The sequence below is a fragment of the Cryptomeria japonica genome, chromosome 4, assembly GCF_030272615.1.
Source record: "Cryptomeria japonica chromosome 4, Sugi_1.0, whole genome shotgun sequence".
NCBI classification, from domain to species: domain Eukaryota; kingdom Viridiplantae; phylum Streptophyta; class Pinopsida; order Cupressales; family Cupressaceae; genus Cryptomeria; species Cryptomeria japonica.
Genome location: NC_081408.1, coordinates 444,175,817 through 444,200,863, shown reverse-complemented (window position 1 = coordinate 444,200,863; position 25,047 = coordinate 444,175,817). Strand labels below are relative to the sequence as shown.

Below are 25,047 nucleotides of genomic sequence, written 5' to 3'. Positions count from 1 at the left end.
ACGATTTTTGGCTTTTGGTGTGTTCTCCAAGATTCTTGGAGAGAGTGCCTATTTATAGTAAGTCACCTGATTGGCCTTGTTTTTCATTATTCATCATCAATATCACTCTACTATAGTCAAATTTTAATTCCAATGCTTTTCAGCAACTTCTACAACTCGGGTGTATAAATGGCTTTAATTTAATTATTTTACTAAGGTTGCTTAGTTTTTATTGAAATATTTTAGAAACACCTTAGTATAATATCTCAGTGGAATGAGAATTGAAAGTTTTATATGTTGGACGTTGATGGTGACTAATGTGTTGGGAATATTTAAATAATGAAATAAATCACTTTCGGAGCAATAAGGCTTATTTTAATTATTAACTGATTTTATATTATATTTTTTGGAAAGTTCCTATAAAGTTTATAAAAAGGAGGTTTTGTGAGTGTTGATGTGTTTTTTAGCACCTCGAACACAGAATAAAATACTAAGTATTCTATCCTCTCTTGAACAAAGAAACCTCATATGCTAAAGAATATTATCAAATGAGATAACTCCAAGGTGTACGATGTGAACAATCAACTTTAAGTTTGGATAGACTCAGTGTGTTTATTGTGATCTTGCTGGTAATCACAAAGGGACTTATGGTTATGAACATGACTGGAATTTGGAATCTAACTTAACTTGCTTAGGAAAATAAAAGATAACAGAGGTAAGGATTTAGAAATCCAATCTAATCCTAAGAATGAACGAAATGATTGTTGACTTGATGACACCAAACCAAGCTTCGCTTCACCATGAGGAAACAACTACACAAAGATGGTGCAATCTCCTAAGAATAGGAAAATGATTTTCATATCACTTATGCACACCAACTTAATGAACAATGAACATAAAGCAATTGAAGTTAAGCTTTTAGATAAGTTCAATAACCATACACTGCAAGTTGAAATTCTGATAGATTAGACATTGGAGGAGAATATTTTTCTTTTAAGTTCCAAGATTTTTGCAAGAAGCATGGAATTATAAGAAATTTGACAACTTCATATACACTGCAACAGAATGTATTTATTGAGATGGTGAACAAAACATTGGAAGGCATGGTTAGGAACTTAGGACTATCCTAAATTAAAAAGAAATGGATATGAGGTTTTGGGCAACAACAATGTATATGATTTTCCATTTGAGAAAGTAGTCTCTTATGTAAGCAATTGAAGAGAAAACACCTTCAGAGATTTTGTAGGGACTTGAAAGTTTTTGGTAAAACTTGTTATGCTCTTCTACTAAATGAGCATGAAAAAAGATTTGATGCAAGAAACACCAAATGCATTTTCATAGGGTACAAAAAGGAGAAAAAGGGATGCTTATAGCTTTTTAGAAGCAAAAAGAAAATTCATCATCAGTTGAGATATGCATACACCTTATTTTTCTTTATTGACTTCTCTCATGTAGGAATTGTCGATAGATTAAATCTTCCACATGTAAGGATTAGGGTGGACTAACTTTTGGTACTTGGTAAAAGGAGTGTTATTGGTTATTGCTCCAACCATTAGCTTCATATAAATAGTTTTTCCGTCTTTACTACTTTATTCTCCCTCACCCTCTTTGTCCCTTTTGGCTTGTATATAGCTGATGTCATTGGCCTATTTGATGATGTTTTGTAGTTGTTTACTCTCGTAGGGAACTTACGTTTTAATATGCAAAGGAAATAGGGATATCATTTGTAGAACATAAGTAACAGAATATAACAATGACAAAACAACAGAGTTTCAGAAAGATGTATCATTCATTACTGTATGCAATGTGTACAAAATCATAACTGGTAACTGGTTCTTGAGACATAATTGATTACATAAATACTACCTAGTGGCTGGTTAAGATTACACTGATCGTAGCAATCTTAGAACCCTAATCTTAGTAGTCTAAAACCCTAGATGCAATAGTTCTAAACCTAGTTGCATACAAGGAGGACTGACCTGCCTAGGTGGAGGGCCAACTTTGGAAAGAATAAAATAAAATAAAATCTGTTTATAAGATTGGTTGACCCTCTTGGAAATGTCACCTCCTTTAGGCGAAGGGGTGTTTGGAAGCTATATAAACAAGTAATGTGGAGGAATCATTGGCAGAAGCAGAGCAAATTAGTTAAAAGCAGAAATAGTAGATGAAATAAATCATAAAGGATGGAGGGAATGACATGTATGTTTTAGTAAAATATCAGATAAAATAGAAAATAAGGCATAATCCTGAGTGTCATGACCTGATCCAAATGTTAAACAAAACCACAAATTGCAATATGAAATTGTCTTACGAAAGTAAGACTTCACAATTTCATGTATCATGAAGACCTGCTGCAATCGCTTGTTGACAATAGGCAGGTATCACAGAATGAAGGCAATGATATTTATTACTTGATTGACCCTCCTAAAAAAATTGTTTCCTCTAGAACAACAACGATTTTTTTTAATAAAGGATTAATTAGAAAATAATAATTAAGAGGGGCATGTAAGTGGTATTTAATATAAAACAAAGAAAGGAATAAGAAAGTGATAATTGGAAAACAAATATCAAATATAGAATTGATTGAGATCATGATTGAGGGGCTGACCTGATTAAGGAAGGTCATTATAAATATTCAAATATTATTAATTTCTTAAGATCCAACTTGGATTGGGTTAAGGTAACACTCCCCTTTGAAGAGTTGCAACTCTTGCTAAGGGTAAGGGGATGTTTTGGATGGGCACGACCCTATCCAATGAAGGATGCAAAAGGAAGGCATCAAGCAATCGTCCTTTGTAGAGAAATAACTTGCAAGTCAATCGATCTTAACTAACTATCTGATTTGAGTGTCTTAACTAATTATTTGATTTCATAATTACTAAGGGAAAGTCAGCAGACTATGATAGGTGCCTGGTATGATGCATAATGCAAAGAATTTTGTTCTAGCTGATTTGTTATCTTGTCTTCCACTTGATTAGTGGTAGGAATGATAAGCAATTAACGTACTGTTGCTAATTCATAATAGATATTAAAGACTCTTAACACTAACCAATGAACCATTTCATTATCGAAGGTAAAGAACACATATGAGGGATGCAAGTAACACATGGTTCCATTCAAGTAGAGCCACCTTGAATGGTGCGGGAGGCCGAATGGTAAGTGTCATTCCATTCTCTTGGGCTTGATGGAAAAGAATAAGCTCGAGGCACCTTATATGATTTTCCAGGGGACTCCATAATGAGGATAGGTTGTTAGGGAAAGTATTATTGGAATACATAACAAGGGATGCAAGTAGCACATAAGTCATTCAAGTAGAGCCACCCCAAGTGCGGTTAGGAGGTCGAATGGTGGGTGTCACTCCATGTTCTTGGGCTTAATGGAAAGGAATAAGCTCAAGGTGCCTTATATGATTTTTGAAGGAACTTCCTTAATGAAATTAGTTATATCATATGATTGAGTTAATGTTCCTAAGCCTAGTAGGAAAGATAATGTTTCTAGTAGGAAAGACATATTTTATGGATTATGTTGAGATAATGTTTCTAGTAGGAAAGACATTTTATGGATTAGGTTTCAATGATTAACTAACATAATTGTAGGGTCTCAACCAGGATCTATCCTGTTCCACAATTGGTAAATGATTAACTCCCTTTTTGGTTGAGATAATGTTTCTAGTAGGAAAGACATTTTATGGATTATGTTTCAATGATTAACTAACATAATTGTAGGGTCTCAACCAGGATCTATCTTGTTTCACAATTGGTAAATGATATTGCTAACTCTATTCCATTACTTGTTTTACTTGGAATTGTAATTTTAGGGCAAAAACTAGGGCATTGGAAAAGTAGACATTACGAATGACAACATCACATTTTAAGCTGATTAATACATATACAATTAACACTCTAGCTAACCATTTATTTATTTTTTAACAATATGGCATAACTGCCGACTACAATAGCACCATAGTTTTAGTCAGTGTCATCAGCCAGTTGGAGTGGACCATATTTTGGTACTTTGTAAGAGAAGTTTCATCAATCATTCCTCCTACCACCACCTTCATTACATCTTCATATTAGTAATTGAGAAGGTGATAGGAGAAACACATACTAAAGGAATGAGTTAAGGTGTAGTAATTGTAGATAGGAAGGTTGACTTAGATTGGACTACCTAGAATGCCATTTGAAGTAAGTTGTATGTTTAATTTTTATTTATTTTACATCATGATGTATCAAAATCTATAGAACAACAAACACAAAGCAATTTAGGTAGGTAAGTGATTTTCATGTGATGATCCAAAGACATGGGTATCAACAAATAGCAGACCATGAAATACTCGATTAAAGCTCTATATTGATCAAATAATTTTAAACTTTTACTCTATCTGAGTTTTGTTGTTTTGTTTTAGCAATGATTTTGATACATACTAATCACTTAAATTGGATATGAGACAAAAGAGTTATATAAAGATTGCCTTCGTCGAAATAAAGTTTTGTTCTTCTAAGTCATATCAATTTATATTGTAATACATGGTTTGTAGTATGCATCGGGATGATGATATCTATAAATTTTTTATTATTTTTAATGTTTACAAATTTTGATTACATTGAAATTTAGATGATCGTTATAATAGATTTTAATTTGGGGATCAAATGCATAGACATCCTTTCTTTTTTTCTTTAATTTCTTGATCATTTATTAACTCAAACTTATTAGTACAATTTTCTTTAAACTTATGGATCTTTGATTAACTCTCAACCAGGATTATGTTTCAATGATTAACTCCCTTTTTGGTTGAGATAATGTTTCTAGTAGGAAAGACATTTTATGGATTATGTTTCAATGATTAACTAACATAATTGTAGGGTCTCAACCAGGATCTATCTTGTTCCACAATTGGTAAATGATATCGCCAACTCTATTCCATTACTTGTTTTACTTGGAATTGTAATTTTAGGGCAAAAAATAGGGCATTGGAAAAGTGGACATTACGAATGACAACATTACATTTTAAGATGACTAATACATATACAATTAACACTCTGGCTAACCATTTATTTATTTTTTAACAATATGGCATAACTGCCGACTACAATAGCACCATAGTTTTAGTCAGTGCATCAGCCAGTTGGAGTGGACCATATTTTGCTTCTTTGTAAGAGAAGTTTCATCAACCATATCCCATCACCTTCATTACATCTTCATATTAGTAATTGAGAAGGTTTTAGGAGAAACATATACTAAAGGAATGAGTTAACGTGTAGTAATTGTAGATAGGAAGGCTGACTTAGATTGGACTACCTAGAATGCCATTTGAAGTAAGTTGTATGTTTAATTTTTATTTATTTTACATCATGATGTATCAAAATCTATAGAACAACAAACACAAAGCAATTTAGGTAGGTAAGTGATTTTCATGTGAGGATCCAAAGACATGGGTATCAACAAATAGCAGACCATGAAATACTCGATTAAAACTCTATATTGATCAAATAATTTTAAACTTTTACTCTATCTGAGTTTTGTTGCTTTGTTTTAGCAATGATTTCGATACATACTAATCACTTAAACTGGATATGAGACAAGAGAGTTATATAAAGATTGCCTTCGTCAAAATAAAGTTTTGTTCTTCTAAGTCATATCTATTTATATTGTAATACATGGTCTGTAATATGCATCAGGATGATGTTATCTATAAATTTTTTATTATTTTTAATGTCTACCAATTTTGATTACATTGAAATTTAGATGATCATCACGATAGATTTTAATTTTGTAAATGTATTTCAATTTTCAATTCAAGGTGCAAGTTATATTCAAGGTTATTTTTTCTTTCAAGTATATGTTATTTCTCAATATAATAAATCTGATTTCTTTTCTTTGTTGCAGGTGGAGAGAGAGCATTTATGTTTTCTATGTTCTCTCCACAACATATTATTGGTATATATATATCATGGAGGGGACCGATCAAGTGGTACCTTGATCGATCATGTCCCTTGGACATGACTGACAGAGATACCCCTTGGTCATGTCCCTCCATAACCGATTGCTTAATCGGTGTCATCACATACAAAAGAACCGAAGTCATTTCAGTTATTAATATAACTAATCCGATGATAATCGGTGGCAATGTTAATTGGTGACAATATTAATCGGTGGCACTATTAATCGAATTAAACCCGATAACATAAGTCAGTCGGTGAAATGCATTAAGCCCGATCATAATAAATTCGGTGGATATTAAAGTGATAACCCGATAATGAATCAAGAGGGTTAGAATAAGACCCAATCATTATCGGTTTATCAGTCTAATAGTTTGCACTCAACTAGTTTGCATGAGTAACGTAATTGACTGTAACAGAATAAGGAGAGCAATTATAGATCAAGGAATAACCATTTGAGATCCGAATTTATCTATTGATGAGATAGATGATTGAATGGGAGACTTCATTTATCTCCCATTCAATCATTTATCTTACCGAAGCTATTAAGTATCAACAAATTTGGGGATCAAGTGCATAGATATCCTTTCTTTTTTTCTTTAATTTCTTGATCATTTACTAACTCAAACTTATTAGTACAGTTTTCTTCGAAGTTATGGATCTTTGTTTTTAAGGAAAAATCATTTGAGGCCATTGGTAAAAACTTGTGTTTAATAATATTTTGGGTTCTATTTTGTTTAATGAACAGTCAATGAAAGAGATTTCAATTAGCCAAAATTTCATGAATAGTTTCTTTCTGACTTTCGGGGGTATAATTTCTTTGGTTTTGAGCTTTTGACAAAGATTTGAGTTAGTAGTATGATGACGAGTTTGGAAAAAGTTGGTATGAGTAATGGATGCCTTTTTAAGAGTTATTATGTGAAAATTACGGGTTGTACCATACTGTTTCTAAAAGGAACTAGATTCTATATTTTAATCCATAGATTGAAAACTCGTAGAGTGCTCATGAAAGAGTATCACAGCTGATTAACTTGCCCATTTACTTGCCTATGCAAAATTTTATTGAGGTGCACGAGTCTGAGTCAAAATTGGGTCTGCTAAGTTTTGAATTTTAAAACTTTGGTTTAGTCACTTTGGCAGACATTGTTTGAAGTGATGTAATGTTATCCAGTCAAATGTTTAATATTAGTGCTGCTTGTTAGGGAGTTATTGTTGGTGTTGGAAATAAGCCACACCCGGACCGACGATGGACTGGTCCAAGAGGGACCAGTAGCTGAGTGGTAGAGCACTCCAGCAGCGTATGGAAGGTCCTAGGTTCGAGGCCTAGCTGGTCCATGTCTCAACATGGTATCAGAGCCAAGTCCAGGCTAGGAGCCCCAAGCACACGAGAGGTGTGGCTTAAGGGGGGTGTTGGTGTTGGAAATACACCACACCCGGACCGACGATGGATTGGTCCAAGAGGGGCCAGTAGCTTAGTGGTAGAGCACTCCAGCAGCGTATGGAAGGTCCTAGGTTCGAGTCCTAGCTGGTCCATGTTGTTGTCCTCATTTTTGTTTTCAAAAATGAAGGACCATTACATAAATTTTTTGTCAAAAAATGAAAATTTTACTCTATGGCACGCTTCCTGAGGCAGAATTTCGCCTAATCCTTAGATTGGCTTAATCCTCAGTTCATCCTCAAACCATGTTTCAAATTTCATCGCATTCTGGGTTCGTTTTCTATGTCTTTCCTTCAATTTCGGGTTTTTTCTCCCTGACTGCAGGTGGGAAATTTTCCTTGAATTGCAAGCTTTAATGATTTCCTTTGTTTTGGTCTTTGTAGGGAAATTTTTGGCTAATTACAAGTGCACTTTATTGAAAAAAGAACTTGTAACTTACTTTTTATTTCCCCCTTGATGCTTTTTGGCTTTTTAAGTCATAATAGGGATTTTTTGGATAAGTTACAAGTTAATTTTAAATTGCATATTTAAAAGTCACTTGTAATTCTTTTGAAAAACCCCTATTTTAATGTCTTTTACTTGTAATGGGGATTTTATTCCCCTATTACATGTGTTGAGTTATTAAAACTTGTTGTACGGATTTTATTTTCCCTTTACAAGTTATTATAACTTGCATATCTCTCTCCAGAACCCGATTTTGCTTAAAAATGAAATAAAGTGACATTTTAAACTTGCTATTGTGCCCAAAAAACCCGATTTTCTTCATAAAGGGCAATTTGGAGAATTTTAAAGTTGTAATTGCATTTCCAGAAACCGATTTTTCCTTGTTGATGAAAAAGTGACATTTTAAACTTGTTATTTCATCCAAGAAACCCGATTTTCACAAATACATGCAATTTCGAACTTGCTATTTCATCCAAAAAACCCGACCAGCCAAGAAAAACATTTTTGTTGGAGATTTCAAGCAAATTTCGTGGAGATTTTTTAGGAAGAAGAGGCATTTGGGATTCTTCCCTATTTTGATGCGTTTGCAAACACATTTCACGCCATTTGGGGTTTATGATTTCTGGTTTTTTGGATCTAAATCAGCAAACACGTGTTTGCCAAAACCTACGTTTTGGTGGATCTAAACTCCACGAATCTTGTCTTTCCTAAATTGTTTTGGTTTGTCTTGCCTAGGTGTGGAGGTTGGGTGCTTTACTTGACCGATTCTTCATGCTTTTAATGGGCATTTTGATACATATGGCGTTTTTTCAAAAACGTGGCTAGGGTTAGAATCTTCTTCTTTTTTCTATAAGAGATTCTTTCTCTTCATGATAGTCATGTGTTTTGTTTTGTTCTTGCCTAAAATCGGTTTTGTGAGAGATTTTCCCCTTTGTTCCAAGTTTGCAAAGCAATTTGCAAATTGCATTGTCTTTCCCCATTTTCCCTCTTTACTTGCAATCAAGTTTTAAAAACCCGATTGCATGTAAGATGAAAATAATTGATCTACCCCTTTGGTTGAAAAATATTAACCATCTTTTGGTGAAATTCCAAGTTTCAAAGTTGGAAAAAGCTTGTTTTTCCAAAATCGGGTTTTTAAAACTTGATTACAAGTAAAAGTTCTTCCCATTTTTTATATGATCAACATGGAAAATTTCTTCAAAAATCCATTCATAACCATCTGCACTTGTTGTTCTTGGTCATAAGCTTCATTTCCCTTATATCAAGATCCCTATTCCCACCATTTCATCCACTCATTTCACACCTTCATTCATTTTCCCCATTTAAAGTTTACCTGCAGTCAGGCATCCAGAACCCGAAATTGGTCCAAAATGCACTCAAAAAACACTTGAAAATGAATTTTAAAGGTCCAATTACAAGTGCAATCTTGTAGTTACCCATTACACATATGAAGTTGCATGTTTGTTCTCCACAATTGCAAGTTAATGCTCTTGTTTTCCCCACACATGTAATGCAGCTTCCAGAACCCGAATTTCACCTGTGAGCCCATTTTTGCATCAGTTTATCCCTTCCCTTTTCAGTCCGGTTTGTACACACGACCTACCAAATCAATGGATTAAGGCACGGGCCTTATTTTGCAAGCAGATTTCAAGAATGTAGGATGATACACAGAAGAGATACAACAACAATTCATGGTTGAGAGCATAAAATGCTTTCAAGACAAAGATGGTCATGACATGAAAAGAGGAAGGCAACCCTTTCCCTCCTGAAAAGATAGTACTACCCCAAGTGAGAAGACAAGGATGCAAGTTCCCGTTCCGGTTCAAGATGTCTTTACCAATCCAGAATACTTCAAGTTCTAGCATCCTGAAGCGACATGAAGATCATCACAGACAAAGGATGATGCAGTTAGAGTCACGTCTTTAGACACATGGAATAGTTTTAGTTATGCATTTGTAATTTTGTTTTGACAACTTACATGTAAAAAAAAAAACTTTGTAATTGCAAGTTAACTCATTACTTGCACTTTTGTAATTACATGTAAAGCAACTACAAGTTGTGTTCAATTAGGACTGTAGTTGGAATAAGTCATAGTTAGTTATTGAATAAGTCTTGGTGGTTGAGAGAATTTCTCAAGTTAGTTGGGATCCTCCCACCTTTTTCTCATGACTCCTCTTCTATAAATGCTTGAGGGGTCTATTGTAATCTTTATCTTTTCGGCAATGCAACAAAATTCTGCTAGTTTGTATGTGCACTCTAAGACTTTGAGCTTAGATGTACATCAGATTGCTTTCAATAAAATAGGCAAGTTGTGTTGAGACTTTGTGCCAATTCAAGTTGTTATGTGACGACATTTTCTAGAGTTGATTGTGAGTTTTGTTCTATTGTGAAAGAGGGATTTAAATTCAATCTTGCAAACTTTGAGCTGCTAATTGTATTTAGAGTTATATGTTTGGTTTTCAGATTTGGTCTTGCAGACTTTGAGTTGCTTATCATATCTAAAACTAGTGTGGAAAGCTAAAGTGGGAAGATAGCTTGTAGACTTTGTGCTACTTCTATTTTTAAGACTTGTGCATGTAAGGTGAAGTGCATCATGTAGTTAGACTTTGAGCTGCTACATATTGTGCTCAGTTAGCAAAAAATCATCTAAAAAGGTTGATAGGAGAATAGATAGTTGAAGACTTTGAGCTTTCTTTCTGTTTTCCTGTCCCAGGGAAGTGACGGAGGTCTTTGTGCCTTCATGGAAACTTTGCTTCCTTTATGTTCCAAAAATCCCACAAAAAGGTCTCATTTCTGTATTTACTGTTTTAAGTTAACTTGCTATCACTTTTCTGTGAAGAGAAAAGGATATTGGCTTTCTTGAAGAAAGAAGAAAGACTGTTGTTTCATCCTGTTTAGTTTTAGATTAGATATAGGTAGGGGGAGCCTTCCCTTAATTAGGAGAGTTTTACTCACACACTGTAGTTGAAGCCACAATTTTGTATATTTCCCCAGGTGAACAAAATTTTCAACCAACACATGTCTCAATAGTTATAATGCTTTGTCACTAGTTAACACCTTCCTCAATGTATATCCAATATGTAGGATGGAAAATTGTATGGTTTTACTTATTCTGTATCAGCATACCCCAAGCTACCTTGTTTCTATAGGTAGAGATTGATTTATTGAGGTATAAGTGCTAAAATTCCAACACAAATTTCGATGGATTGAAATTTTGACTAGCAATAATTATAATTTCCAATTTTCTATTGGCAAGCAAGGAGACGAAGGGACAAGAGGAGTAAAATTATGTTCTTTGTTTTCAATTTATATGCCATAATGTTCAAATAATAGTCTTTCATATAGAGGCTGCAAATCTAAGATCTAGAACCACATTAGCCTTCTTTACACATCACTATGCTCTAGGAAAACAAGGGTAATATGGATAATCACATGCTTTTCACTATTGAGAATATATAAATATGATTTCAGTGTGTATACAACTAGAATGTGCAAAATGGCTTTAGCTCTAGTACATTGAAATCTCCTGCTGAATGTTCTCCCTTTTTTAAACTGATGTTTTCTGTTCCTTTACTTTTGTAAATGGGGAGATGTAGGGACATGGTTTTGAGGAGGGCTATTAAATAAATTATAAACAAAAAAGATGAAATTTAGAAGTACATACAATGTGTCAAATTTGCAACAACAATCCTCCCCCTTTTAGGGGTTTTTATAATTATTTTCCTCAAAGCATTACCTTTCTTATTTTTATTCATCAAATGGAATAGGATGACCAGTCATAAAAAAGGGGATGTCCTCTCCATGTCCATAACTTTCTATGCCGTCCAAAGACATCAAAGGACATCACTAAGATCCCTGGTGACATGCCATTGAATTTTGTTGGAGTTATCCTTCTCTTTGAGTCATTAGTATTTAATTCAACTGCTAGATAAATTTCATTTTAAGAATGGTAAACATTCATGATATTAAATTTTTATTATTTTTTAATCCTTCTAGATTCTTTTCTGTATTATTTATTTTATTACTTACCGGGCATGTTTTAACTATAGCAATGATGACTTATTTATAGTAAGCTGTTCATGGAGATTATTTGATCTGAAAAACACAATGCAAGAGACATGACTCCCTTTTTTTTATTGAGCTTACAAAATAATAAATACAATTCTTGATCAATATTTTCTTAACTCAAATCTGATCTAGATCCATCTTTGAGCATCATGCCCTTAGTTCAATTCAGTGGAATCCACGTGATGTAAGTTTATTTCTTATTCTCCTTTTGTCTTGTAATTGCTGATCAATGTGTCTCGGAGTTCTTTCACGTGTATGTTCTGAAGAATTAATGTAGCATTTGTAATGCATACTTCTTTCTTAAAAATAGGTAATGATAAATATAACATGTTAGAATGCATATAAAGTATTTGATAAAGAATTTACCACATTCTGGTGATTCAGATCTTCATCTAGGAAAATTACCAACATGTTTCAGGTCTTTGTCTTTATTGAAATATTGGAATAATGTATTCCCATTTTACTCATGAGCATAAATAGTGAAGATCCTGTCATTGCCAAGTTAATGAGTACATGTTAATGCTGAAAAGGTTTATGTGCTTGTCTTAAAACTAAAAGTAGTAGTTTATATGAGGGAAGAGATTTAACCACCTTGATGATACCCATGTTACAGCATAGAAAGTATTCGTCACTATACAAAAAATAAGAGCCAGAAAGGAAGACTAATCAAACTCAAGTTAGTCACATGAAACATAATTATTAAATCTGAGACATTCATTTTTTTGTAGGGAAATTAATTGATTAGATGCAAATTTGGCAAAATAAGTGCTAGATAGTGCAAGAGGTATAATGCATATTGTGATAAGAATTGGAATTGGGTACTTGGAAATTCAGAACGATGGCCAGGTTAGGAAGCAGTAGAAAATTTTGGACAAAAATCCTTATGGAAACAAAAGAAAATGCAAAATTGATAGGAAATGCCATTGTAAACTGTGGTGAGTGGGCATTAGAAGGCTAGTAGGAATAATAATCAATGATGTCTTATACATAGTTCTTAACAGTACATACACACACACATATCACCCAGATATATATACATCTATACATCATATATATATACCTCATATATACATTAAAATTTTAAATACAAGAAAAGGCTAAATGGATACCTCCCATTACAAGTTGAATGAAACTGAATTTTCATGGTGCAGCAAAAGGAAATCCAGGTGAATCAGGTACTGGATGCATAGTTTTCAATGCAACCTCATTTGTGGAGGATCATAGAAGCTGAAAAACAATTGCAATAATGAAGTAGAAGCCCAAACCCTTATTTTTGGCATTCAGGTTCGTAAGCAATATGGTATAAATGCTATCTAATTAGAAGGGGATTCATAGGTTATTATAAATTCTCTACAGAAAAAACATACACCAAATTTGAAAAATTGCAGACATTCCCAAAAAATCCATCCTTGATACATTCAGTGATTTCTCCATTCAATGTATCCATAGAGAAAAAAACTTGGAAGTGGATTTTCTTGCTAACTATGCCATTGAACATAATGCTAAATGCTTAATTAACTCCAGTGTAGATATGTGGGAACATTTTATTGTTTGGTGGAAAATTAGGCAGCTAAACCCTCATCAGCACATGCCTGCACAACTAAAACCCTTTGAATGTAAGAACTTTTAAAGGGTTAAATCCTCTAGAAATTGCACTCAGACTTAAGTGGGCAGAGAACTATAACACTTTTACCAGGTCATCAGATCTGGGCAGCAGAAAAGACCAATGGTCTAACCCTTTATAATATGCACCATAGTCTTTCATTATTTCTAAGTGCTGGTGGAAATAACTAATGCATTCATCACTTCACTTACCTTCAAAGATATGGCTATTACTGCTCTAGTGCATGCTAGTTATAGCTCTTTTCCATGGTCTCAGTTAGTTCGTTGTGATTTGCTGGTAATCTCAAGGGGGGCTTACACAATTGTTCGAGGAGCTAATCAATCTAAAGATTTTACTGATTCCCAGATTTCTATTTTTTTTGGAATGATTTTTTTAATAAGTTCTTTTAATCCTATTTCTATCAAGACTTGGAAAAAAAGGGGAAAAGGATGAGGGTTTAGGGAGATAATTCTAACCCTAATCTAATCCTATGAATTTTGGAGACAATGTTTGCAAAAGTGGAATTTAAAACCAATTCTTGTTTCGCCAAATTTAACAACTACACAAGAATGGTGCTATCTTCTAAGGAATTCAAAATATTTTCATATCACTCATAGCAATAGAATTTAAGTCTTCATTTACTCGTTCAGGCTAACTTTGCAAAATAATTGAAAATTATCCAATTATAAAAAGTATGAACACATCAACTCCACATTAAGCAATTCTATCAAATCCTTTATTCAATCTATCAACTTGGAAATGAAATCTAATCTAATGAGAGCCAAGTGTTAAGGATGATTAGATATATATATATATATATATATATGGGTAATTTTAAAATTCTAATATAATATTGATGAACAACTGTGTTGACTGCTGTATGTGCAATGATAAATGCTGCTGAATATTGTTGTCACAATATTAACCTCTTTTGCTTATTCCTTTAACTGCAGATTACAACATATAGAATGAAGTATTCCGCACACAAGTGATTATCACTTCCACGGCAGCCACCCTTGATGTCGACGTGCTGATTGTTGCTACCTGTTTGTTGAAGTCGACGTGCAGACTGCTTCTACCTTTTTGTTGAAGTCGACGTGCAGACTGTTTCGTGTTACTTGTTACCTTGCTTCCAACGATAGCAAGGTATTTAAAGCAGCCGGTGATCCACAAAGGAGTCACAACTCCTTGTGGAACCGACATGATTCCCCAAGGAGTCGTGACTCCTATGTGGAGTCACGTCGGTATTCATAGATCGATGCATAATCGTAGTGTTCTTCAAACAATTCAATCGGTCAATTAAACCTTTTGTTATATGCAATCATACAACGAATCGGTAGAGTTTCTAATGAAATAATATAACATAATTAATATTATGAATGATTAGTAACACAAAGTTGTTACTAATCATTCATAGTATTGATTATGATATTAATCATAAGACAAACCGATTGACAATCATGCACAAAAAAATGTACATCTAAATGTGATCAGAATAAGAAGAATAGATTTACAAATAACTACAAAACAAATGTCTAAGGCCGTAAGGCCAATTAGTCATTTGATTCATCCGATTGATGCTATCTATTTATAACACTCCCTCTTAGCAAGGGAGGATAATCTTTTATTCTGCAATACTTTATTGTGATCACAATAGATTCATCTATAAGAGAGAGAGATATCACCTCACTGTGATATGAGGAGATATGGCATATCCACGGATATCATGTCTCATGATATCCACCATGATCTCATAATGTAATACCCACCATTATGGCTTGCCCACGGATATCACGTCTCATGATATCCACCTTAATGGCAAATTTAAGGATATTGATTCATGGCATGTCCATGGATATTACGTCACATAATATCCACCATGAACATCTCTGTTAGTAGCATCATCTAGCATGGCATATCCACAGATATCATTTCTCATGACATCCACCATGAACATATATTACTTAGAGATGACAACCATCATCACGTGTCCACAGATATCACGTCTCATGATATCCATCATGATGGTAAGATCAATATTGTTAGATCGTCACCTTACAATAAAGATCAGAAATACAAGTGTCCATCATTGAGAGATCGTCACCTCCAAATAATGTTCACAGGAGCTCAACAAGCACTGAACCAATGTAGTCATGGAGTCACACACATAACACTAATCATGAACCATATCAGATTAATAAAATTTTATTAATAAGAGTTTACTCTTTAAACATCTTAAAGGAATACATTAGTATTATGAAACCAAATCAATGTAGCTGAGACTCAATCTCAGCTAAAGCTACATTTTCTACCATACCAAGCTTACCTCGAAAGTATGCAAACTTTATTCTAGCAAGAGGCTTGGTTAGGATATCTGCAATTTGTTCATCTGTACTAACATATCTCAACTGAATAAAATTCCTTTCCACCATGTCTCTAACATAATGATAAGGAATTTCCACATGCTTTGTTCTGGCATGAAACACAAGATTGACAGAAAGCTTTATACAACTTTGATTGTCACAATGGATGATAGTAGGGTCTAAGGATTGTCCAAACAATTCTACAAGAATTTTTTTGAGCCACACAGCTTCTCGAGCCCCTATGGATGCTGCAATATACTCTTCTTCTGTGGAGTTGAGTGCAACTGAAGATTGCTTTCTACTGAACCAAGAGATCATAGTTGAACCCAAACTGAAACAACATCCAGATGTGCTTTTCTGATCAATTACACTCCTAGCCCATTCAGAATCAGTATACCCATGAAGGTTTAGGTCCACATCATCATATTTTAAACCATATCTAATTGTGCCATGTAGGTATCTCAGAATATGCTTAGCTGCAACCAGATGTATTTTTCTTGGTTCACTCATGAACTGACTAAGTGCACTCACTGCATAACAAATATCTAGTCTAGTGTTGACCAAGTACATCAAGGACCCAATCATTTGCCTATAGAGAGTGGGATCTACCAAGTCTGAATTAGCTGCATCTTCTCTTAACTTATGCAAGTTTGTTTCCATAGGTGTGACCATGGGTTTACACTCCATTCCAACCTTTTCAGAATGTCAATAGTATACTTTCCTTGACTTGGAATGATTTCATTAGGTTTCCGCCATACTTCTAAACCAAGAAAATAGTGCAATAGACCTAGATCTTTCATAGAAAATTCAGATGCTAGTTCTTGCTTACATTTGATGATGAGATGATCTTCTCCTGTAATTAATAAGACATCAACATAAAGAATTAGGATTAATATTTCTCCATTGATTACTTTGAAATATAGGTTTGAATCTGCATGATTCTTGGAGAAACCTAAGCCCAAAAGATAATGGTCAATCCTCTCATACCAAGCACAAGGAGCTTGCTTAAGACCATATAATGCCTTCTTTAATTTACAAACATGAGACTCCTTCCCATGAATCACAAAACCCTCTAGTTGCTCAAGGTAGACCTCTTCTTCAATCACACCATTGAGAAAGGCCGTCTTTACATCCATTTGATGGATTTTCCACCATTTGGATGCAGCAATAGCAATCACGGTTCTGACAGAGGTATATCGAGCAACAGGAGCAAAGGTTTCTTCTTAGTCAATTCCTTCCTTTTGAGAAAATCCTCTAGCTACAAATCTGGCTTTATATTTTTCTATACTACCATCTGCAACATGTTTAATTTTGAAGAGCCATTTTGAGGAAACAACTGTTTACCTTCTGGTCTCAGAACAATGTCCCAAACATTATTCTTCAGAATAGATTGGTATTCTTCTGTCATAGCATCTTTCCAAACTTGAAGATTAGAGGCTTCTTCAACACTAGTGGGTTCTGACTCAATGATGTTGCTCATTAATGCAACATAGCTGGAGAATCTGTGAGGTCTTTTACTTTCCCTAAAGGTTCCTTTTGGTGCTGCAAAACCTTTAGCCTCTTGTATCATTTTTCTTGCCCAAAGAGGTCTCTTCCGGTTTAGAACAATGTCTCTAGGCCCATCAGTAGGATCCAAGGGTTCATTTGGATTACCATCTTCCACAAGTTCACGAGTCCAGGAGCATGGTCTTCTTCCATACTTTGAGGCTCTTGATCTTCAATATCTATCTCATGAATCATGGTCTTCTTCCATACTTTGAGGCTCTTGATCTTCAATATCTATCTCATGAATATCCTTGGATTTTCTGAATGCAACATCTTCCTCAAAGATTACATCCCTACTTAATTCAATCAACTTTTGTCCTGGAATATAGATCCTATAGGCTTTAGATGTTTTATTGTAGCCTACAAAAATTCCCTTCTTGCCTGAAGGTTCTAGTTTAGATCTTTTATCTTTGGGTATATGAATGTATACTGAGCAACCAAAAATTCTCAAGTGACTTACATCAGGTTTTACTCCTGTGAATGCTTCCTCAGGTGTTTTATTTCCCAAAATGTTGGGAGGGCTTCTATTCTGAATGTAAACAACAATTCTCGAAGCTTCGGCCCAAAAGAAGGTATCAAGATTTTGGTCATGTATCATGGCTTTGGCTGATTCTACAATGGTCGTATTTTTTCTTTCTGCCACACCATTTTGTTGAGGGTTATAGGGAATACTAAACTCCCTCTTAATCCCAGCATCACTACAAAAGTTTCTAAATTTAATAGAGGTATACTCTCCTCCATTATCTGATCTTAAGGTTTTGATTCTTTTCCCTGACATATTTTCAACTAGGGCTTTGAATTCCTTAAACCTCATTAAGACTTCATCAGATTCTTTACTTTTCAAAAAATATATCCAAGTTTTCCTAGAATAGTCATCAATGAAAGTAACATAGTATAAGAGTCCACCTAAGGAAGCTACAGTCATAGGCCCACATAAGCTTGAATGAATAAGTTCTAAAACATATTTAGATCTACTTTCACTGTTATGAAAAGTACCTTTAGTGTTCTTCCCCAAGGCACATCTTTTGCAAGTTCCTTCTCGTTCTTGGTTAATCTTGGGAAGTCCTATCACCATCTTTTCCTTTGAGGGTAGATCACGGAAATGAAGATGTCCCAGTCTCCTATGCCAAATCTCACATGTATTTGAAGATTCATGAATTAGTGCTTGAGAAGTAGTGCAAAGTTGATAGAGACTTCCATGGCGAACTCCTATGGTTTGAGCCTTCTTGATGTTTGTCTTTTTAGGCCATGCTAGTACCTTGCCATCCATGAAAGCAATTTGGTAGCCTTTGTCTTCCAAGGCTGATATAGAGACCAAATTACATTTTATCCCAGGTACGAATAATACACCAGTCAATTGTATAGAGATGCCTGATTTTAGATGCAAAGTAGAAGTCCCAACTCCTTTTACTGAATAACTAGAATCATCTCCAATGGTAACTTGGTAGCCTTTGTCTTCCAAGGCTGATATAGAGACCAAATTACATTTTATCCCAGGTACGAATAATACACCAGTTAATTGTATAGAGATGCCTAATTTTAGATGCAAAGTAGAAGTCCCAACTCCTTTTACTGAATACCTAGAATCATCTCCAATGGTAACTTTCTCATTTGAAGTATTTTCCACCAAGTTATCTAGATGTTCTCTAAATCCTGTGATGTGGCGTGATGCCCCACTATCAATTATCCATGTATTGTGACCGGTAGCCACATGACTTGAAAGAGCTGAAAAGAAGATGAATCCATCTGAAAGTCAGTCTCAGCATCGTAGGAATAATTCTATTTTTAGAAAGTTTTTATTTTGAGAAATTACTTTTTTAGCATGCATGATTTTTCATGGAATAGTTAGAGAAGCTCAAGATTCAACTTTCCATTCTTAAAAGGTTGCTATTTTTAGTAGTTATGTTTTTCCAAGGACTGGTAAATGACAAGGTCATTTGTTGGTCAAAAGCAAATTCAAGCTCTGGCACAAGAAAATAGAATGAAAAAAGTAGAGTAAAAGGAGATAATATTCATCAATGGCAATGGATTTTGTGACAAAGTGTTCAAAAAGGCTTCCCTAGGAACAAATGTCACAAAGTGAAAGAAATTGAAGAAAATTGCCAAGTTTATGTGGGTGAACTTTTGTTGTGACATAACTTTTCAAAATTCCTCCAAACAACATGGAAAATCCTGTCAAGCATAAAGATGGTTTATGTTACTAAGTAGCAATCTTTTCAGAGAGGTTTGCCACACCATTTTCCCCTAGAGGAGATTTTAGGATGGCATGTGAATGCCAAAAATCTAATAGATAAAGTATGGCGAATTGAGTAAGTGCTGGAGGTTTTCCCATGGTTTGTTATGTCATTTTCTCGTAAAACGTAATTGAGTGCCCAAATTTCCCCATTTTCACTAAAGTTGAGATTTTCCATTGGCATGTTGGTGAGAAATCCTTGCCAATAGAACCAATAAGGCTAAAACTTCCAAGAACTCTCAAACCTTCATATCGACCACTATGCTCTTCGACTTCTTCAAGAAATCTTCCTTAGTAGACTCTCTAGACCTAAGAATGCCACTATTCCATAGACCATCAACCCCAAGAACAATTTTAGCCACTCTTTGTAAAACCTTAGACTAACAATTAAAAATATTTTTCAGATGAAAAACTAACACACCACATCTACAAAACTGGTCTCTCCCATCCCCAAGTTGGCCTTTTCTTTCAAGCCAACACAACTTGCTCTTTAATTTTCACACCAAAGGGGAATTTCACCAAACCACCCAATGGCATTCTCCATGAAGGAATTGCCATATAATACCATACAACCTTTGATGCCTTCACATCACCTTTAATAATAATTTCTCTTGATTAATAAGAGTACCAAAGCATGTGAATAAACAAAACATAAGACCAAGCTACCCTATTATTATTATTTTGAAGAAGGCAAAGGCTAGAAAAATTGCATGGATTTTTCTTTTAAAATATTTTCTCTAGTAGTTCTTAATCCTTTATATCCATACTCTCAAGATAGGAAATTAAACTTTAAGAGCAGCTATTTTTCACTATATAACAATGGGCACATTTCATCCATTCAAATTTGCCATTCTAAAACTCTACTTCTTCTAGACGAGAGCGCATATATTAGTCAGGGAAACATTTTCTCTTAATTGCATCTAGCACTAATTTGGGTGTCCCCTTCTATTACTACCTTCAGATATCCTTCCACATACATAATTTGCTTCTAATCGTCTTGATAGTTTCCACTCAACTTCATTGTTTGTTCTCATTCCAAGTTGTTTAGACCCTTGCAACAAAAGATTGCTAGAAGAGTTTCTAATGAGAAAGCCAACCCTTGCCAATCCCGGATTCCCTTTTACTACACTATCAAAATTCATTTTTACACCTAGGAACCTGCCATATTCATTGTCTATTATTTGTTGCCTTTTCTATTATCCTGTTAATAGGAAGAGAACAACAATTTCTTTAGATACAATGCACAACTCTTATTTGATGTTTGATATTAATTTTTCGAAGTTATCTGCAAGACAACCACATAATTTGGCATGTTGTACTTCAAGTATGAGATCATCAGAGACAAAAAGTTTAATTAGAAGTGCCTTTTAGGATAGTTTTCAAAACCATCATTGTTTGTAGAGAGTTTAATTTCCTTTCCAAGAACAATCTGGTGACAGCTGCGATGTTCACGTTATTAGGTTTAAATGGACTAACTTCTAAATTTCAGAGATTTGTAGTGGTGAACAAAAGAAAATATTGAACTTTTGCATACAATTTTTGAATATTCAAACAACAATAATAACTTTGCAACAACAATAGAATTTTTTTGATTCAGACTCTAACATTCAGTTCTTGTTTTCCGCAACATAATTCAGATTTAGATAGTATCATTCGATCCCTATTTTTTGTAATGTCCAATTTGCATCCTTCAATGATTCTGATCTGCCCAGATAGTTTGCTTGTTTATTTCTTCTTCCAAACACACTCATGGTTGGCCTGCTTGATTTATGAAAGACCTGGCCGACTTGTCTAACCTGCTTGATTTGTGACTGACCTGTGCCCCTTTTTGCACTTCTGTAATGTTTCTCCAATTTGTATTTTACAGCATCATTTCTGGCCAGAAAATTTGGCCTTTAATGTTTCAGACCAGCAGTTTGTTGTGACCTTTTCACACATCGCCCCATTGCAAATGGGGACCCCCTCTTTTCTTGCTTTCCACGTTGGTTAGGTTAGGGTTTTGGCAGGTTAGTGGACAATTTTGAGTTTCCCGTACCCGAGTCTCGGAATTTTGATCATGCCTATTGTCGTTTACGGTTTTTGAAGTTATAGGATCAAGCACGTAAAGTTGAGATTTTAAATGATCCTAATTTTGTCAAGTGTAAACCTTTTGAGTGGTAATGTGTTTTTAAACGTCCTCATCGGTGATTTTAAAGTGCTAAGGTGTTTTAGGACCTTTGGAGTTGTTTTCTCGCTCCTAGGAAGTTATTCAAGTTAATTTTGCACTTTATCCCGATAGGATTCCTTTTGTTTCGCTCAAATTTTTGGTGAATTTGCCTAAGTCCAGATGAGTTTTATTGAGTTTTGAAGTTTCCTAGTGATCTTGAGTGGAAAAATCATCATTTTCAAGATGAAAATCCATATTCTAAGGGTTAAAAGGTCAAAATTCTGCATTAGAGGAGCTTTTCCCCTCATATTCCTGACTACCCATGATTTTCCTCCAATCAAAATCCAGACTAGACATGGATTTCCCTTGGAATCCAGACTTGCCCCATTTTTCCACCATTGAGAATCCATACTAGGGTTGATTTTCCCCAGGATGCTTTAATTTTGACTAAGTGTTGGGATTTTTTCTTGACTGCCTTCGTTTTTCCACTGGGAGTATGGATAAGGTTGCAGATGATGTTTGTGATGATTCCATACCTAGATCGATTTTCCACCAAGCCCTTTTGTGACAAGATTTTGAGGATTTTTATGTAGATATTCATTCCAAACCCTAGACGATTTTCCACTGAGAGTGATTTTGATGATTTTGTGTCCGGATGAATGTCCAAAAAGGGGTCGATTTTCCCCCAGGAGGATTTTTTGTGCAAAGTGATAAAGTTTTAGTTGGAATTTTCATTCTAGACTCAAATCGATTTTCCCCTGGACCCACTTTTGTGCAAGATGATGAATTTTGATAGGGATTTTTATCCCTACTTGGATCAATTTTCCCTTAAGGGGATATTTTAGTGATTTTTAATGATTTTGTTGGGATTTTTTTAATCCCAAGTTAAATCGATTTTCCCCATTGGCCATTTTTTATTTAAATTTTGAAATATTTTAATAAATGAGCCTCATTTAATTGTTTTTTAATGAAAAGCAACCATTATTTAAAAATAAAAAAACAATTAATAAATGATTTGCAACGAGCATTAAATGAATCTTACCTTCTAGAAGCAAATCGATTTTTTGCCAGGCAAGTATAAGAACAAGTTTTTTATCCCACATTGCTTGTGTGGTGAAAGTTGATGGTGAAAGCAAGTTCAAAAGGAGAGATCCCAGCATTATTTTATTACTATATTTGCCAAGTGTATGCTTGCAAAGGCGATTTTTTCCTCCAGTTGGCGAATTTGGGTGAAGTGTCAAGTTGACACCATTGAGCTGCAAGTTGATTTTATTATTTTTCTTCCTCCATTCCCAGCTGGGCGATTTGTTTTGGCTGCCATTTGAGTGCCATTGAAGCTCCGTTTTCAGATTTTTTGATTTTTTTGGAGGAGGGCGATTTTTTATTTTGGAGGATTTTCACCTCCATTTTTGGTGATTCTCTTCACCATTTGTGGCGCCATTTTTGGGAGACTGCTGATAATTGTTTTCAGATCTGATATTTCACCATTGTTGAGCTTGTGTGACCTCCATTGTTGGCTGGTAATTAATTTTCAGACTTCAATTTTCATTGCCCAGCCAATTCCAACTTAGGCGATTTGCATTTGGAGGTGTTTTGTGGAGTTTTAGTGCATTTTTCAGACCATTTCATCGCTATTGCAGGTCTGAAAACTCCATTGTAGGCGGCTGTCCTCAAAAATCTTCATTTTCCAGCCACCTACCCACTTAGGCGATTTTGCTTGGAGCTCATTCCTTAGTCATTTTTTAATCATTTTTGGGATTTTCACTACTTTGCAAGGTGCTGGTAAGTCTGAAGTAATTAATTTTCAGACTTGTCCTCAGAAAACTTTATTTTTACCAGCCATACTTTCATTCTTGGATACGATTGCTTTCATCATTGAGGTTGATTTTCATCAAGATTGTGCACATTTGGGGTGATTGCAACATGTTTTTAGAGATTAATTTGTGAAGTTGTAGGTTGTCTTCAGATTTGCTGGCAGCCATTGTTGACTTCGGAAGGTGTCTTCGGACTTAGTTTTGTGTGAAAAAACAACCTTTCACACCTTTCCTTAGTCATTGTTGATCTTGTATACTCCTTTGCACTCTAATTTGAACATAATTTCTAAGTATAAGGAGGTGTTTTCAGACTGGGTGTGAAAATTATTGATTTTAATGAACTTAATGAGGGTTTTATACCCTAACCTTGTCACATTTTTGTATTCAATTGTTGAAATCTATTGAGAATGTGGATTATTTTCTTGTTTTCCATACCCAAATTAGTCTAAATCATTAGGAAATCAGAATTTTTTTTCAGGATTATTTTCCTAAGTTCTAACTTCTAGCTTCGTACAGGTACGATGTCGAAGTCCGGACTCAAGGAAAGGAGAGAACAACAAAAGATAGTTGAGACTGGATTCTATCCAGAATCCAAGATGTCATCCAGATGGAAGGAGATTACAGACATGAACATGCATTTCCTGAACATGAACCAGATGCGACAACGTATGTTCGGAATTGAAAGCCAGATTCCTTCCCCAACCTATGTGAACATTATGAAGAGTGGCATTTATCAGGCCGCTGGAATTCTGCAATCCATACAATGCAGTGAGCTTATCCTGGAGTGTGCACGATGTTATGATCCTCGCTCCCAAATGATCAAGACTCCTAAGGGTGCCATCATTGCCTACCTTGCTGAGGATGTGATTGCTGAGGTGTTTGGAATTCCACGAGGATCAGACATCAAAGATATAACCAAGGATGAATATGAAGACCGATATAAGAAAAAGATGGATGTGTGCAAGACTGTAGTAAACAAGGAGTGCATGATCGAGCTTAGGCCTCATCATTCCAAGGCTCCCAAGACACTCATGTGCACAAACGTTAAAGAGGAATATAGTGATTTAGTATTCCTGTTTAACCAAGTGATGGGGATGCCGCAGGGTGCAATATACAATGGATGGATGTTCAATTTCATCCAGGATTGTCTAAAAGGAACATTGACAAATTGGTCTAGAATCATAAGTGACTATCTGGACTTTCAACTGAGGAATGTGGAGCGGTCCAGGTCATTCACCATGACTTCCTATTTGGTGTACCTGCTTGCACAATTTGTTACATACAAGGGATTGATATGCAAAGGTGAAGTTGAGAATGGACAAGGACAATTCAAGAGTTATGAGTGCTATCCATAGCTGAACATGTATCAAATTGAAGATTATAAGAGAGTGAATGATGTATTCCCAATGTACATAATGCGAATGTTGCAAGGTGGAGTCCATAGGAGGTTGTCCAAGGAGGCAACGAAGTTGATA

At 34.8% G+C, this 25,047-nt stretch overlaps 1 protein-coding gene across 3 annotated transcripts in view; it reads left to right on the top strand.

The window, feature by feature from the left end:
• The window catches only part of LOC131033733 (uncharacterized), a 210,990-nt gene that overhangs the window by 110,201 nt on the left and 75,742 nt on the right, over positions 1–25,047 (top strand). For all 3 annotated transcript variants that reach the window (XM_057965005.2, XM_057965004.2, XM_057965006.2), the window contains one exon: positions 12,001–12,052. In XM_057965005.2, the coding sequence (XP_057820988.1) occupies positions 12,001–12,052 (52 nt within the window). The remainder of the gene's footprint in view (positions 1–12,000; positions 12,053–25,047) is intronic.